This window comes from Heptranchias perlo, chromosome 9 (genome assembly GCF_035084215.1).
Source record: "Heptranchias perlo isolate sHepPer1 chromosome 9, sHepPer1.hap1, whole genome shotgun sequence".
NCBI classification, from domain to species: domain Eukaryota; kingdom Metazoa; phylum Chordata; class Chondrichthyes; order Hexanchiformes; family Hexanchidae; genus Heptranchias; species Heptranchias perlo.
The window spans coordinates 84,268,657-84,287,039 of NC_090333.1; the positions used below are offsets into that span (position 1 = coordinate 84,268,657).

Here is an 18,383-nt window from a genome sequence, read left to right on the forward strand (position 1 = left end):
AGAGAGATTATTGCACACACCACCTTCAGACTGGGTCAGACAGACTATTGTACACACCACCTTCAGACTGGGTCAGACAGACTATTGTACACACCACCTTCAGACTGGGTCAGAGAGATTATTGCACACACCACCTTCAGACTGGGTCAGAGAGATTATTGTACACACCACCTTCAGACTGGGTCAGAGAGATTATTGTACACACCACCTTCAGACTGGGTCAGAGAGATTATTGTACACACCACCTTCAGACTGGGTCAGAGAGATTATTGCACACACCACCTTCAGACTGGGTCAGACTATTGCACACACCACCTTCAGACTGGGTCAGAGAGATTATTGTACACACCACCTTCAGACTGGGTCAGAGAGATTATTGTACACACCACCTTCAGACTGGGTCAGAGAGATTATTGCACACACCACCTTCAGACTGGGTCAGAGAGATTATTGCACACACCACCTTCAGACTGGGTCAGAGAGATTATTGCACACACCACCTTCAGACTGGGTCAGAGAGATTATTGTACACACCACCTTCAGACTGGGTCAGAGAGATTATTGTACACACCACCTTCAGACTGGGTCAGAGAGATTATTGCACACACCACCTTCAGACTGGGTCAGAGAGATTATTGTACACACCACCTTCAGACTGGGTCAGAGAGATTATTGCACAAACCACCTTCAGACTGGGTCAGAGAGATTATTGTACACACCACCTTCAGACTGGGTCAGAGAGATTATTGTACACACCACCTTCAGACTGGGTCAGAGAGATTATTGTACACACCACCTTCAGACTGGGTCAGAGAGATTATTGCACACACCACCTTCAGACTGGGTCAGACTATTGCACACACCACCTTCAGACTGGGTCAGAGAGATTATTGTACACACCACCTTCAGACTGGGTCAGAGAGATTATTGCACACACCACCTTCAGACTGGGTCAGAGAGATTATTGTACACACCACCTTCAGACTGGGTCAGAGAGATTATTGCACACACCACCTTCAGACTGGGTCAGACTATTGCACACACCACCTTCAGACTGGGTCAGAGAGATTATTGTACACACCACCTTCAGACTGGGTCAGAGAGATTATTGCACACACCACCTTCAGACTGGGTCAGAGAGATTATTGTACACACCACCTTCAGACTGGGTCAGAGAGATTATTGTACACACCACCTTCAGACTGGGTCAGAGAGATTATTGCACACACCACCTTCAGACTGGGTCAGACTATTGCACACACCACCTTCAGACTGGGTCAGAGAGATTATTGTACACACCACCTTCAGACTGGGTCAGACTATTGCACACACCACCTTCAGACTGGGTCAGAGAGATTATTGTACACACCACCTTCAGACTGGGTCAGACAGACTATTGCACGCACCACCTTCAGACTGGGTCAGAGAGATTATTGTACACACCACCTTCAGACTGGGTCAGATAGACTACTGTACACAGCACCTTCAGTCTGGGTCAGGGGATTAAGGAGGAGGTGAGGCTGCTGTACACACTGTCCTCAGACTGAGTCAGGAGGTTAATGAGGAGGTGAGGCTGCTGTACACACTGTCCTCAGACTGAGTCAGGAGATTAATGAGGAGGTGAGGCTGCTGTACACACTGAGTCAGGAGGTAAGAATTATAGAAGCCTTTTCTCCTTTCTATTCCCCCCTCCCCACTCTTCTGAAGGCACTAACCCTTACTGGGACACAGCACCATCCATAGGTGCTAGCCCTTTAGTATTTTGCCTAAGGCACCATTCTTCGTGTGAACCTAGACAGTGAGGATCAGCAGGCTATTGGTACATTGCAGCCAAACCCGATCGTATACTCGCTTTATGTCACCATATACTCAGTGCCCAGTGGGATTGTAAGCAAGAGTGGGAACACGAATTATTTTTTTTGCCCCTCCCAAGTCCAGAATAGTGAGGTCAACTGTAGAGCCGGCTGAGATTTACTCAGCGGAGAACAAGAATTTAACCTTCCTCTGCCGTATTGCTTATTCACGTGCCTTTGCAAGAAGCCTAGAAATCCCAGCCCCGAAATTGCAGGAATCCAGATCTGCCGGTGGAGGTGCAGCAGACCGCAACTCCCGCCCGTCCATGAAGCCCGCCATAGATCCCATCCCAAATTGCGGGGCTAGGCTCGGCTCATTAACGGGGTCGGGGAAGAGTGGTCCGTGGCCAGTAATGTGCACTCTGAAGGCACCAGCCCCAATGGCACTGGTGCAGGTCGGAGCAGCATGAAAACACTCAGTAAGGTGGACCCAGGGGCTGATTCCTGGGGCAGAGCAGGTGATCGTTCACGTTTATTTTTTTCCCTCTCTTCAGCTCCTAAAAAGGGAACCAAAAGGCATTTTTTATGAAGATAACCAATCCACACTAGGCTCAATAACTCTCGGGGCATTTACCAGCTCTCAGCTCCGATGGGTCTAAGTGGAGAATTTCCCCGGGGCAGCAGCCTGGGAGCACCGATAGATATGCCCTTGTCTTTTTTTTTAAAAAAAAGCTAAACTACTGAGCATTAAAAACCGATTCCAATAATTTCCCGTTTCGTACAGTTTGAATGCGAAGAGTATTTGTAGCATTAGCATCATATCTGTGCTACTCGTGCTCATTTGTTAATTAAGCCAGCAGATACATTGCAAACCAGTGCTCCCGAGGAGCCACGTGGCTTGTTCATGGTCGTACCTCAGACTTTGCTCTGCCTGGTAGCTGTGCAATCCGTGCAGCACAGATGCTCGGTATTTGATCTGATTAATTTCCTATAAATGGTTGGATTCAACGAATGAGTTAAGCGAAACATTTCCAGTACCATAAAAACAGATGTGGCAAAGTACGCGTGCAAAAATCAACCTCTACTTCAAACTGCGCAATGATCGCACATTAGTGGCCTTGACCGACCACAGCTCAGCTGATACTGGAACTGTTTAACTTTTGTCCACGCTTCCCCTTCAGTAATACCACAAGACCCCGTTTGGTCGACACCTGCTGCCCGTTCTCAACCCCAGATCCAGGGGCCAGCGCGCTGCGCCTGCCGCAGGTCAGCAAATGGCACGGCTGAACGTCCCGTTCATCTTTCGGATCAGGCTTGCTGACTTTCACCAAGTCTAAACCTGGGACAGGGCAGCAGGTGAATTGAATTCCAACACTGCTTAAACCTTAATAACAAATGCCTCCACATCAAGAGGGACCGAAACCAGACTGTTAGTGTCCAAATTCCTTTTTTAAAATTTCTAAACTTCATGGAACCGCCTACAGCAAGACTTCGGTTCTGAATCTTCACTATTAACCCACTGACCTAATTAACCTTTCGCTGATTTTTTTTTAAACTGCCATCTCAGTATACTCGGCTCTTTGGGCCGAAACTGCAAGCAGCACAGTGATCCCTGTCCTTGATTTTAATTTCGTAAAAACGATGAGAACCGAGGCAGTGAAATCATCAATTCGACAGCCGTAATGAACAAGAGTGGGGTTTTGACAGTAATAGCCAGGTGCAAAATGAAATCCTTCAACAGATCTCAAAGTAATTGGTTGTTTTACGGCAAAAATAAATAAAAACTGGAGAAAATCACTCACAGTCAAGTTCTAAAAGGATGATCTTCAGTTACCAGTTTATTTGCCAAAGAGCAATTTGGACTGGTGTTGCACGCTGATGTACTCTGCTATAACATGCTACTATTTCCAAAACAGCAGCTCATTGTTCAACAAGAATCATGCAGTCCCTGGATCAAAGAACCTTAAGTGAGTATGATCAACAGTAAATAAGAATTACTATTCAAACAATCAAAATGACAGTAAGTAATTCCTGTTTAATACACACAGTTCCAACAACTACTTCCTACCTTTACCAACTTGCACCAAGCATGTCACAGAAATTAAGCGTACGCTATCTCTTAATAAACCATCAAGTCATCTCACTTCAATCTAATCTGTGCCACATATCTCCTCATTGGCAAAACAAAACAAAATGGCACATCCAAGAAATGGAACAGATACAGTGATTTCAGGGCTGTTGTCTCATCACCGCACTGTGAATGCCTTGACGAAATTGCTGTTTTGTGGGCATCTATTACTCACTATATAAAACCAGACACAGAATGTACCAGTAACTTCGACGAATGCTAATTATTGTTCAATAAGCCTGGAATTAATTATGGCACAAAGATCTTGCCTCAGCGTTGGGGTAGATCACGGACATGCCAGCTGTCAATGCGTTCCAGCATACCGATGCCAGCCACAAGCAAAAAACACAATGCAATGTCACGGCAAATGGAAACACCCACATCTGTAAGTAATGAGATGCGATGTGGATGATTTCAGAGTTCTCTCTAATTCCAGTTCAGATGACATTGATAAACTGCACAAGTTTTGCTCACGGTTGGTCACATCGCCCAGCCTTCTCAGTTAGGTGCACATCCATATACTGTAAACTCTTCTTTTGAAATATTCACACATGTACAGGACCCCATAAATTTAGATTTACTGCATTTACATCAAATTCACAACATACAGCAGGCAGTCTCTGATTTAAAGCCGTTTTTCTTTTTTTTTTGCATAGTATTGTACATCACAATGTAAAGAGATGCTCTGAAGAGAGGGATCTCCTGTCTGCATGGAATTTTATAGTCGCCACCCCACCAGCCCCACGTTTATCCAGTCTGAATTTAGCCCGACTTCTCTGTACAAGTTTAAAACTTCAACAGCTGCTGTTGTGTGTATGAAGATACTGGCTCTTTTTTGAATGTCGTGCAAATTGCTGTATTGCAGCAAATTTACTGCTGCTTATGCGTTTTTTCACGAGGTGAATCAACGGTTTCAAAATTAATTTTGTGTAAATCACTGGCAGCCTCAGTCTGCATGAAATATGAAATTTGGGGTAACATTTGCTGATTTATAGTATTGGTTATTCTTTACATAAATCCTGTAACTCATTCCTGAGTATCCATTAACTCCTCTTTACAATAAAAGCTGTGTCAACATACCTGACCAGCAGCCACTGAATGCTCAGAGATTGCTAGCAGCCCTTCATCGCTAGACCACATTAGCGTGTGATGCTGCAGATTGTTAGACAGTTGAACAAAGTACAATTACCTCATACATCCACGACCAACTCAGGAAGAAAAAAATTCAGTTTACAAATCAACGGCTATGAGAAGGGGAATGCTGGACTTTTTTTTATAAAATCATGTTATCCAAATTTTTTTTTTACCTTAAACAAAAAATAAAGTACGTATTTCTCTATAAATATATTTGACATATTTTATAACTGGAATACAGAAGGTGTTCAGCCTTCCATCACGGGAAGAGTTCACAAACCACTGTATAAAAGTGGTCACTACTTCCCCCACACACTTGTCACAGCTGAGGAATTCCTTAATGTTATCAAGGATTTGGGGTTTGAAACACATCAATATCCACCAACTGCAGGCACAGCATTATGTCTACATTCAGTACCACCCATGCCAACTTATCCCTCCCAAAACTGTGGGGCATGAATACTGTGGAACTTGGGATTATAGGAATTGCAACACAAAAAAAGACCGAGGTCCATCAGCAACCATCCTGGTAGTCACATGATAATGGAGTTGTTGACTAATCACAGCAATCAATCTCCATCAATGAGTCTACAACAGACCCAGACATGAGGTCAGGAAAATCCCCAGTGGTGAAGAGATTTGGGAACCACAGGTCCAAAGTCACCTGTTCCTCCCAAGCATTACAGTTACCACGTCATGTCTCAAATTACTTGTATTCTATATCCCAAAATATTATTTTCTGAAAATCTTATTTGCATTTGAATGAATCAACACTACCTGCTTTGATCTAGAAGGCCTAGTTGGTCTAACTGAAACCGGAAAGCCATTGTCAGCATGACAAGTCAGCTTGACTGGTAACTTTTTCAATTCAACTGAAGACTCTCTTGATTGATCCTACCCGCATTATAGTATTTGAGGATCATTTCCCAGTGCTATAAACAGAAGCAAACTATACAATCCATGTAATTTCAGGGTGTACACAGAAGACATCATGAGCACCCAATCCAAAACTGAAAATACTCACTGGTATTTGGAACAGCGTCCAAGGCAGCCAGCTTTCACAGACAATGTTTCTTTTGAGAGCATCCATCACACTCTGGACATCACATTCCAAAGTGTCAGAAGTGTTAAATAAAAGAGAAAGAAAGGCACTCTGTTTTATTTTCTGATCTGGAATTTTGCAAACATCTGGCAAGCTGAAAACTTCGGTCACCAAACAGCAATTAAACTACAATGACCTCAATACTATTTAGACCACTCCCCATAGGGAGCACCTGAGCAGTAATCTATATCACAACTATGTTCCAGATCCCAGACTGCACATTAGCAACACAAGAGATCAGCAAATATTCAGAAGTACGCACACATCTATTATATATTAAATTTGGGTAAATGGGCACACATTATAAGTACTTGCAGTACCTGTTACTCCTGGCAGTGTGATATGTATTTTCAATGCTAACTGTCTCACACAATTGTAAACAATTTTACAACACCAAGTTATAGTCCAGCAATTTTATTTTAAATTCACAAGCTTTCGGAGGCTTCCTCCTTCCTCAGGTAAATGTACCTGAGGAAGGAGGAAGCCTCCGAAAGCTTGTGAATTTAAAATAAAATTGCTGGACTATAACTTGGTGTTGTAAAATTGTTTACAATTGTCAACCCCAGTCCATCACCGGCATCTCCACATCATGTCTCACACAGCGTAACGTGTAATAGCTGCTGGGAGAGGGGCAGTGGACCAGGGGAAAAGGGGGAAAGGAGAAAGCATGTGACTGGAACAGGGGATGAGAAGGCAGCCACATTTACGCTGCCAAATGCAGTCTGCAGCTGCTGGTGGCTCCTTTCCCCACCACTCTACGTCATACCACCTCCCATCTGAAAGAAAAGAATAAGACACAGGGAGAAGCAGAAAGATAGAGAGAAACAAGAGAGAAGCCATGAGGCATGAGAAACAGCAAAGAGAAATAGAGAGAGAAACATTAGAGTGACAGAGAATCAGCTATATTAGAGACAGGAAAGAGTGACCATATCTCTGATATACCGTGTGCAATGCCACAGGATATCAGTTAGTATCTTTATTAAAAGTCTTGTGTATAGCATGCACTTCCTATATCACAATTCTTGAAACACTTTGCCCATCACATTTTACTAATTACTCCTACGTTACAACAGTGACTATACTTCATAAAATACTTCATTGGCTGTAAAGCGCTTTGGGATGTCCTGAGGTTGTGAAAAGTGCTGTATAAATTCAAGTCTCTTTTTTTCTTAAGTCAAAGCAAAACGGCAGCAAATCAGAAGAGGTTGGGAACATAAAAATCAAAAGCGAGAAAAGCAGCTGGAAAACTGCCAATGAAAAATTACTACGGATTGATGAAAATAACCAATCCTGAATGCCCAGTGAGAAACTACCAATATAAAAAGCTGAACCAATCGAATCACAACCCTTTTTTGGGGGGAAAAAAATCTTACATAAGCTTAATTTATAAAGTTGTCTCGCGTGTCTGTGCATCTGCATTAATGTTTCCACTGAATGGCTCCTCAAAAGCCTGGGCTTGCAACTCCGAGGATGCTGTAGTCTGAGCATATGCAGTGTACAGAATTTCCCACGCTGCACTCGTCGGGATCTGCCCGTACATCCGGAAGGATCTTTCTCCTCGGCCGGTGACAGTACCTATCCATTTGTTTGCTTTTCAAAATGATTTGAAGAAAAGCTGGAAGATGAATTTCAAAAGCTTCATTTGGGTAAAATTTTCACACTAATATTCATTATGTTTTTTCAAAAAGGGAGGCTGCTATGAGAGAAAAAAATGAGTGTTGATTGCACACCTATGCTTCCTTTTATTTATAATAGAATTCCAAACCACAAATATTATTATTTCAGTGGAAAACCTGATGCATGTTATTTTTTTTAGGAACGATGTCAAGGCCTTAGAGAGGGTGCAGAGGAGATTTACTAGAATGGTGCCAGGGATGAAGGACTTCAGTTATGTGGAGAGACTGGAGAAGCTGGGATTGTTCTCCTTAGAGCAGAGAATATCAAGGGGAGGGTTAACGGAGGTGTTGAAAATTATGAAGAGTTTTGATAGAGTAAATAAGGAGAAACTGTTTCCACTGGCAGGAGGGTCAGTAACCAAAGAAGAGATTTAAGATAATTTGTAAAAAAACCAGAGGGAAGATGAGAATTTTTTTTATGCACCAAGTTATGATCTAGAATGCACTAACTGAAAGGGTGGTGAAAGCAGATTTAACAGTAACTTTCAAAAGGAAATTGGATATATACTTGAAAAGGAAAAAAATGTAAGGGTTATGGGGAAAGAGCAGGGGAGTGGGACTAATTGGATAGCTCTTTCAAAGAGCCGGATCAGGGATGATGGGCTGAATGGCCTCCTTCTGTGTTGCATGATTCTACGGCACCACCAGACAAACAAAAAGGTTCCAGGTTCCATCCCCAGTCTATGCTGATCGGCCAAGCAGCAATTGGGATACTGCAGTGTCTTTCAGCACCCCTATGGTAAGATGGAAGGGCTGGGGAGGGGAGATTAACCAGTGCCCCTACTCCTATCTGTTGTCCAGTGACACCTGCCTGAACCGAGCCACTTGTGAGTGCGTGGTGAGGACAGGGTCGGGTTTTGCTGTAATGCTTCCCACAGTTGTAAAAGACTGCCAACAATCAGTGTCCAGCCACCAGAGGAGGCCTGTTAATGCCAATGGTGCTGTCATCGTCATCATTCGTCCTTCCATTTCAAAGAAGACAGCCAGAATATCATCTCATTTTTTGCAGTGAGTTCTTTGGTGACCGATGAGACCTATTTTTTGCTGGGAATGAGCTTCCGCCAGTTGAACAGTGGATCCTGAATACACCAGGTTGGGGATCTTGATTTTTCAGGCGTGACTTCCTCAGGCTGGTACTTACATTCAGCATCAGCAATGCAAAGGGCCTCATAGTACGAGGTGCCTTTACGGATGTTTTCTTCGCCGTGCTTTCTTAGCTTGAGCAACTTGCTCCAACTTATGAACGTCTATTTTGCACTGTTTCAGAATCGTTTTTAAGCAGCCTTTATATCTCTTTTGCTGACCACCTCAAAATCTCTTCCCAGTTGTCAATGCGCCATAAAAGATCTCCTTTGGAATCTGTTCATCAGACATTCGCACCTAACGACCTTCACACATTGGTGCTGTACCCAACATGAATCACTGCCTTCAGGGGAGGGGAGCAAAAAAAGGGGATGGGATGGGGAGGAAATTAAAATCTGGGGGGAGGAAATTAAAATCTGGGGGGAAAAAATAACAACAGCCTGAGATTTGTACGAACACACCCACAACTACTTGCAATTATGGCCCATTTCAAAATAACAAATTTGTCATGGAAGCTTCACTCTAGTCACAGTAAGCATCACTTTTGGGAGCACCGATCAACACCATTTGGTGGATCAAAAGGTAATGAAATTCAAGGGCAGAATTTTAAATAGAATGTGTACTGCTCTTTCCATCCCCTGAAGATTTCAAAATCTGCTTATAAACCATACAAAAGGTTGTTCCAATTTTAAAACTGCTTGAAAAGGGTCTTATTTCCACAATGTTGCATATATCACCGCACTTACTCAGCGTGAAGCACAAAATGCTCAAGGACACCAGGGTCACAGCAGCAAAAAAAGGCTGAAAATGTCAGAAAAACTAGGGTGTGTACAAACAGGAGGGAAAAGCGTGGGGACCACCTCTATCTATAATCAGGAAGATGAGGATTCTCCCCCTCCCCACTCCCTTTGCTGGAGCATGGTCCCGCAGGTACCACGCGCCCTCCATTACTTCGCGCAAGTGGTCATTCGACAGTGAGTGGTGGCAGACTATTCGACTGCATGAGGCATGGTAACTAAGCCCGATTCTGTCGTCATCCAACATTCACACACGCGCTACTTTCCAGCGGCGGCTGCTGTTTGACGACGGGGATGGGATTCCAGACTGATTTTCCCTTCCTTAACTCAGACTCTGATGCCGACTGTGGCACCCTATCGCCATCCTGGATGAAATCAGCTAACTCAGCACACACCGAGGTATCAAACTTGGGACCTTCCTGATCTACGTGGCTCACTGGCACGCCACTTCTATCTCTTGCCACGTGTGAGAATTACAGTGTCTCTGTTCTGGGACATTTACATCGAGCACTGGCCAAGCTGGTGAGCACCACTGCAGAGTAATTGGCAGTGGAGTGTGGTGAAATTGTAAGTGCCGTACACAGCTGTACTATTGGTAGGGAGTTACCCCGTCTCCCCTAAGGTGCTAATTCCATCAAGCAGACCTGAAGATATTTTAAACCTCCAAAGTGAAGTGAAAATTCAAGCAGAACTCTGAGAATGAATTCCTGCCCTAAAACTCACCAATAGTACTGGTTATATACCATAGCCGTTTCTTCTCCCCTAAAATTTATTTTTAGTTTCTGTAATGGCTCAGTGATCGCTGCATCAGTCAGTGTGATCTTGAACCAGGTAGATCAGAAAACCCCAGCTTTGAAGCTTTGTTCCCCTAGTTCGCTGATCTCAGTAGTGGCAGCTATAGGGACATTTTTGACGTTCGTCGACTCTGGGCACGAGGGGAGGGGGGGAAATCAGCTCTTACTCCTGCCACGGATTGCTATCTTATTGGAAGGGGCATGTGGGTGATAACAGGATCGGTTAGCCTCAGCTATAAGGCCCTCGCTGGTTGAAAAGCCTACTGATGCGCTAGGCTCTCCCATAAACAACAGGTACAGGGTAGGTGTGGGTAAAGTGGGGTGTGGGGGGGGAATTAATTTTCTCACAAATATGCAGACAAGCTGAGCACAGTAGAAAAAAAAGTGCCTATGAGAAGGTAATACAGGCATGAGCAGAAATAAGGCAACTTGAGAAATATACTGTAACCTTATGAACCTTTGGGAGCAGCGGGCTACCAGGAAGTAAACTATTCGGTATAGACTGTAGTTGGATTATGGATACTGGGTCGGAACCTGTTGGTAGCAATCACCTCCTGGCTTTACAGATTAACACGTGTTGGAGTTTGAATCACTGATGGTAGGCAGTCACTCCATTTATCTGTACAAGTACACTTTGAGAAATGTTACTGAGCATTTGCAATAAATAGCTGCTGTCTATTAACAGCACAAAAAATGATCAGCGTGCATCACTGGATTCCGAGATTGTACATTTAAAGGCTGACTGAAAGCCTACAGCGCTGAAATCCAGCAAGATTCAACGTGGCCTCTTATCCTTTGCGATTTCAGTTTGCGTTCTGAGCCAGATTGAAAGCCAACGCGTCATAACATGATGCCCTCTGTAATAAAACTACAGCTCCCCATTAGAATGCTGTGCTGCGTACTGATCACATCATCTTTGCACACCCTCTCATCTCACTCCAGCCCACCGTTGGATAATTCCAGCAATTACACTACAACCGTAACAGAAATCCAAAGTCAAGGCCCCAACCTAGCTCCAGAGCAAAGTGGAGGGAGAATTCCTCCTCCAGGAAATCGCAAAGAGCTTTGCTCCAGATTTAGGGTTGGGGGAGCCCCTAACTCCAGATTTAAGGTTGGGGGGGCCCTAACTCCAGATTTAAGGTTGGGGGAGCCCCTAACTCCAGATTTAAGGTTGGGGGAGCCCCTCACTCCAGATTTAAGGTTGGGGGAGCCCCTAACTCCAGATTTAGGGTTGGGGGAGCCCCTAACTCCAGATTTAGGGTTGGGGGAGCCCCTAACTCCAGATTTAGGGTTGGGGGAGCCCCTAACTCCAGATTTAGGGTTGGGGGAGCCCCTAACTCCAGATTTAGGGTTGGGGGAGCCCCTAACTCCAGATTTAGGGTTGGGGGGGCCCTAACTCCAGATTTAAGGTTGGGGGAGCCCCTAACTCCAGATTTAAGGTTGGGGGAGCCCCTCACTCCAGATTTAAGGTTGGGGGAGCCCCTAACTCCAGATTTAGGGTTGGGGGAGCCCCTAACTCCAGATTTAGGGTTGGGGGAGCCCCTAACTCCAGATTTAGGGTTGGAGGAGCCCCTAACTTCAGATTTAGGGTTGGGGGAGCCCCTAACTCCAGATTTAAGGTTGGGGGATCCCCTAACTCCAGATTTAAGGTTGGGGGAGCCCCTAACTCCAGATTTAGGGTTGGGGGAGCCCCTAACTCCAGATTTAGGGTTGGGGGAGCCCCTAACTCCAGATTTAAGGTGGGGGTGGCTTTACTCCAGATTTAAGGTTTGGGGCCCCTTACTCCAGCTTTGCGCTACTGTCGTGTAAACACAGCGAGTCTCCCCATCTGCTGTGAGGGTTCTCTTTCTCTCTCTATCCTCTTCCACTCCCCCCACCTGCCGGGAAAGGTCTCACTTTCTTTCGCCCTGCTGTCGCCACCCCCCCCCCCCCATAATGAGGGTCTTTCCTTTCCCCCTCTGCTATAAGGGTCACTATCACTCTCTCCCCCGACCCCCAACACACTTATTCTCCCCCCACTATACACACACTGAGCACCTCTCGCACTCTCCTCGCTTTTGCCAATACGGGTCTCTCTCTATCACAACCCCTGCTGAGGGTCAGTCTTCCTCTCAATCTCTTCCTGTTCCCTCCCACCATAGGATTCAGTGTGGGTCTCTCTCGCTCACACCCCCAACCCCATCCGATGTGGGAATCATGCACTCCCTATGGTGCATTCCTCCATTATTGTGGGGATCTCTCTCTTCCCCTCCCTCCTCCGCTGTGGGGTCAGTCTCCCTCTCCCCCCTGGTTAAGTGGGTCCTGTCTCCTCCCTCCTCCTGTGGTTCTCTCTCCATTCTCCTGCTGTGAGAAGAGCCTCTCTCTTTCTTCCCCCCCACCCCACCCCAACCCCACCCCACCCCATCTTAATGTGGAGATGTATTTGTCTGTCTCTCTCTCTCTCTCCCTTTTCCTCCTGTCAGGGGCAGGATCTTTCTCAGCATGTTGGGGTCTTATCATCACCCCCCCTCCCCCCCCTGCCCGCTTCCTCTCCTGTCGTGACCTCTCTCACCAACCCCCCCTCCTCTCCGGACGGAGTCTCTCTCGTTGCCCCCCACTCCTATCGGGGGCTCTCATCGAAACCACCCGTCTCCTGTTGGGATCTCTCAACAATCACCCCCCCGCCCTCCTCTCCTGTCGGGATCTCTTTCCCCTTCTCCTGTTGGCTCTGTCTCTGGCCCCCACCCTCTCCATGTGGGGATCCCAGCCCCTCTCTCTCTCCCTGTGGAGATCCCACACCTCTCCCTCCCTCCCTCAGTGGGGATTCCACATCCTCTCCCTCCCTCAGTGGGGATCCCACATCCTCTCTCTCTCTCCCTCCCTCAGTGGGGATCCCACCTCCTCTCTCTCCCTCCCTCCCTCCGTGGGGATCACCCCCCCCTCTCTCTCTCTCTCTCCCTCCCCTCCTGTGGGGATCACTCCCCCCCTCTCTCTCCCTCCCCTCCTGTGGGGATCACCCCCCCCCCTCTCTCTCCCTCCCCTACTGTGGGGATCACCCCCCCTCTCTCTCCCTCCCCTCCTGTGGGGATCACCCCCCCCTCCCTCTCCCTCCCCTCCTGTGGGGATCCCTCCCTCTCCCTCCCCTCCTGTGGGGATCACCTCCCTCTCCCTCCCCTCCTGTGGGGATCACCTCCCTCTCCCTCCCCTCCTGTGGGGATCACCTCCCTCTCCCTCCCCTCCTGTGGGGATCACCTCCCTCTCCCTCCCCTCCTGTGGGGATCACCTCCCTCTCCCTCCCTTCCTGTGGGGAACACCCCCCCTCCCTCCCCTCCTGTGGGGATCACCCCCCCCCCTCTCTCTCTCCCTCCCCTCCTGTGAGGATCACCCCCCCTCTCTCCCTCCCCTCTCTCCCTCCCCTCCTGTAGGGATCACCCCCCCCTCTCTCTCCCTCCCCCCTCCTCTCTCCCTCCCCTCCTGTGGGGATCACCCCCCCCCTCTGTCCCTCCCCTCCTGTGGGGATCACCCCCCCTCTCTCTCCCTCCCCTCCTGTGGGGATCACCCCCTCCCCTCTCTCTCTCTCTCTCTCTCCACCTGTGGGGATCAACCCCCCTCTCTCCCCCCCCCCTCCCCCTCCTCCCTCCACCCCCTCCCTCCCCCCCCTCCCCCTCCCCCCCCTCCCCCTCCCCCCCCCTCCCTCCCCCCCCCTCCCCCTCCCTCCCTCCCCCTCTCCCCGCCCCCTCTCTCCCTCTCCTCCTGTGGGGATCACCCCCCCCTCTCTCCCTCCCCCTCTCTCTCCCCCTCGATCTCTCCCTCCCCTCCTGTGGGGATCACCCCCCCTCTCTCCCTCCCCCTCTCTCTCCCCCTCGATCTCTCCCTCCCCTCCTGTGGGGATCACCCCCTCCCCTCTCTCTCTCTCTCTCTCTCCCTCCCCCTGTGGGGATCACCCCCTCCCCCTCTCTCTCCCCCTCGATCTCTCCCTCCCCTCCTGTGGGGATCACCCCCTCCCCTCTCTCTCTCTCTCTCTCCCTCCCCCTCCCCCTGTGGGGATCACCCCCTCCCCCCCTCTCCCCCTCTCCTCCCCCTCCCCTCCCCCCCTCTCCCTCTCCCCTCCCTCCCCCCCCCCTCTCCCTCTCCCCCTCTCCCCTCCCTCCCCCCTCCTCCCTCCCTCCCTCTCCCCCTCCCTCCCATCTCCCCCTCCCTCCCTCCCTCCCTCTCCCCCTCCCTCCCTCCCTCCCTCCCTCCCTCTCCCCCTCCCTCCCTCCCTCTCCCCCTCCCTCCGGAGATCACCCCCTCCCCTCTCTCTCTCTCTCCCTCCCCCTCTCTCCCCCCTGTGGGGATCTCCCCCTCTCTCCCCCCTCCCCCCCTGTGGGGATCACCCCCCCTCTCTCCCTCCCCCTCTCTCTCCCCCTCGATCTCTCCCTCCCCTCCTGTGGGGATCACCCCCCCTCTCTCCCTCCCCCTCTCTCTCCCCCTCGATCTCTCCCTCCCCTCCTGTGGGGATCACCCCCTCCCCTCTCTCTCTCTCTCTCCCTCCCCCTGTGGGGATCACCCCCTCCCCTCCCCCTCTCTCTCCCCCTCGATCTCTCCCTCCCCTCCTGTGGGGATCACCCCCTCCCCTCTCTCTCTCTCTCCCTCCCCCTCCCCCTGTGGGGATCACCCCCTCCCCCCCTCTCCTCCCCCTCCCCCTGTGGGGATCACCCCCTCCCCCCCTCTCCTCCCCCTCCCCTCCCCCCCTCTCCTCCCCCTCCCCTCCTCCCCCTCCCCTCCCCCCCTCTCCCTCTCCCCTCCCTCCCCCCTCCTCCCTCCCTCCCTCCCTCTCCCCCTCCCTCCGGGGATCACCCCCTCCCCTCTCTCTCTCTCTCCCCCTCCCCCTCTCTCCCCCCTGTGGGGATCTCCCCCTCTCTCCCCCCTCCCCCCCTGTGGGGATCACCCCCCCTCTCTCTCTCTCTCCCTCCCCCTCTCTCCCCCCTGTGGGGATCTCCCCCTCTCTCCCCCCTCCCCCCCTGTGGGGATCACCCCCCCTCTCTCTCTCTCTCTCTCCCTCCCTCCCCCTCTCTCCCCCCTGTGGGGATCTCCCCCTCTCTCCCCCCTCCCCCCCTGTGGGGATCACCCCCCCCTCTCTCTCTCTCTCTCTCCCCCCCTGTGGGGATCGCCCCCCCGCCCCCCCGCCAGCTTCAGGCCGGACGGAGACTGTGAGCCGGAGACGGGCTGAGGAAGTAGGAGGAGCTGCCACACGGACAGCAGCCGCGGCCCAGCATCGAGGTGTCAGTGTGGTGTGAGCAGCCGTGCGGCGCTGTGTCCCGTCCCTTCCCGGGCCCCCCCCTTACCGTGTCGCCGCCGCTCAGGCTCCGGCCTCGGTCACTGGCATCGACCACCGCCGCGCGGACCCGGGACCTGCCGCCGCGCATGCCCAGTGCGGTGCGCGTACCCGGGACCTGCTACTGCGCGTGCCCAGTGCGGTGCGCGTTCCCGGGACCTGCTACTGCGCGTGCCCAGTGCGGTGCGCGTTCCCGGGACCTGCCACCGCGCATGCCCAGTGCTGCTACTGCCCTCTGCGCGCGGTCCGCGAAGACCTTGACACCACCGCCCGATCCCCCCCCGCCCACCGACCCGCCCGATCCCCCCCCGCCCACCGACCCGCCCGATCCCCCCCCGCCCACCGACCCGCCCGATCCCCCCCCGCCCACCGACCCGCCCGATCCCCCCCCGCCCACCGACCCGCCCGATCACCCCCCGCCCACCGACCCGCCCGATCACCCCCCGCCCACCGACCCGCCCGATCACCCCCCGCCCACCGACCCGCCCGATCCCCCCTCGCCCACCGACCCGCCCGATCCCCCCCCGCCCACCGACCCGCCCGATCCCCCCCCCGCCCACCGACCCGCCCGATCCCCCCCCCGCCCACCGACCCGCCCGATCCCCCCCCCGCCCACCGACCCGCCCGATCCCCCCTCGCCCACCGACCCGCCCGATCCCCCGTCGCCCACCGACCCGCCCGATCCCCCCCCCGCCCACCGACCCGCCCGATCCCCCGTCGCCCACCGACCCGCCCGATCCCCCCCCGCCCACCGACCCGCCCGATCCCCCCCCGCCCACCGACCCGCCCGATCCCCCCCCCGCCCACCGACCCGCCCGATCACCCCCCGCCCACCGACCCGCCCGATCCCCCCCCCGCCCACCGACCCGCCCGATCCCCCCCCCGCCCACCGACCCGCCCGATCCCCCCCCCGCCCACCGACCCGCCCGATCACCCCCCGCCCACCGACCCGCCCGATCCCCCCCCCGCCCACCGACCCGCCCGATCCCCCCCCCGCCCACCGACCCGCCCGATCCCCCCCCCCGCCCACCGACCCGCCCGATCCCCCCCCCGCCCACCGACCCGCCCGATCACCCCCCGCCCACCGACCCGCCCGATCACCCCCCGCCCACCGACCCGCCCGATCCCCCCCCGCCCACCGACCCGCCCGATACTCAGTTACCTGCCCCTCCAGCACCAACATTATACTCAGTTACCTGCCCCTCCAGCACCAACATTATACTCAGATACCTGCCCCTCCAGCACCAACATTATACTCAGATACCTGCCCCTCCAGCACCAACATTATACTCAGTTACCTGCCCCTCCAGCACCAACATTATACTCAGTTACCTGCCCCTCCAGCACCAACATTATACTCAGATACCTGCCCCTCCAGCACCAACATTATACTCAGTTACCTGCCCCTCCAGCACCAACATTATACTCAGATACCTGCCCCTCCAGCACCAACATTATACTCAGATACCTGCCCCTCCAGCACCAACATTATACTCAGTTACCTGCCCCTCCAGCACCAACATTATACTCAGATACCTGCCCCTCCAGCACCAACATTATACTCAGATACCTGCCCCTCCAGCACCAACATTATACTCAGTTACCTGCCCCTCCAGCACCAACATTATACTCAGTTACCTGCCCCTCCAGCACCAACATTATACTCAGTTACCTGCCCCTCCAGCACCAACATTATACTCAGATACCTGCCCCTCCAGCACCAACATTATACTCAGTTACCTGCCCCTCCAGCACCAACATTATACTCAGATACCTGCCCCTCCAGCACCAACATTATACTCAGTTACCTGCCCCTCCAGCACCAACATTATACTCAGATACCTGCCCCTCCAGCACCAACATTATACTCAGATACCTGCCCCTCCAGCACCAACATTATACTCAGATACCTGCCCCTCCAGCACCAACATTATACTCAGATACCTGCCCCTCCAGCACCAACATTATACTCAGATACCTGCCCCTCCAGCACCAACATTATACTCAGTTACCTGCCCCTCCAGCACCAACATTATACTCAGATACCTGCCCCTCCAGCACCAACATTATACTCAGATACCTGCCCCTCCAGCACCAACATTATACTCAGTTACCTGCCCCTCCAGCACCAACATTATACTCAGATACCTGCCCCTCCAGCACCAACATTATACTCAGTTACCTGCCCCTCCAGCACCAACATTATACTCAGATACCTGCCCCTCCAGCACCAACATTATACTCAGATACCTGCCCCTCCAGCACCAACATTATACTCAGTTACCTGCCCCTCCAGCACCAACATTATACTCAGATACCTGCCCCTCCAGCACCAACATTATACTCAGATACCTGCCCCTCCAGCACCAACATTATACTCAGATACCTGCCCCTCCAGCACCAACATTATACTCAGATACCTGCCCCTCCAGCACCAACATTATACTCAGTTACCTGCCCCTCCAGCACCAACATTATACTCAGATACCTGCCCCTCCAGCACCAACATTATACTCAGATACCTGCCCCTCCAGCACCAACATTATACTCAGATACCTGCCCCTCCAGCACCAACATTAT

The 18,383-nt window shown here is 51.6% G+C and overlaps 1 protein-coding gene across 1 annotated transcript in view; it reads right to left on the reverse strand.

Moving 5' to 3' along the window:
• rabgap1l (RAB GTPase activating protein 1-like) overlaps positions 1 to 15,914 on the reverse strand; it is a 550,110-nt gene extending 534,196 nt beyond the window's left edge. The window contains exon 1 of the mRNA XM_067990829.1: positions 15,814 to 15,914. Within this exon, the coding sequence (XP_067846930.1) occupies positions 15,814 to 15,894 (81 nt within the window). The 5' untranslated portion in view covers positions 15,895 to 15,914. The remainder of the gene's footprint in view (positions 1 to 15,813) is intronic.
• Between the last annotated feature and the right edge of the window lie 2,469 nt (positions 15,915 to 18,383).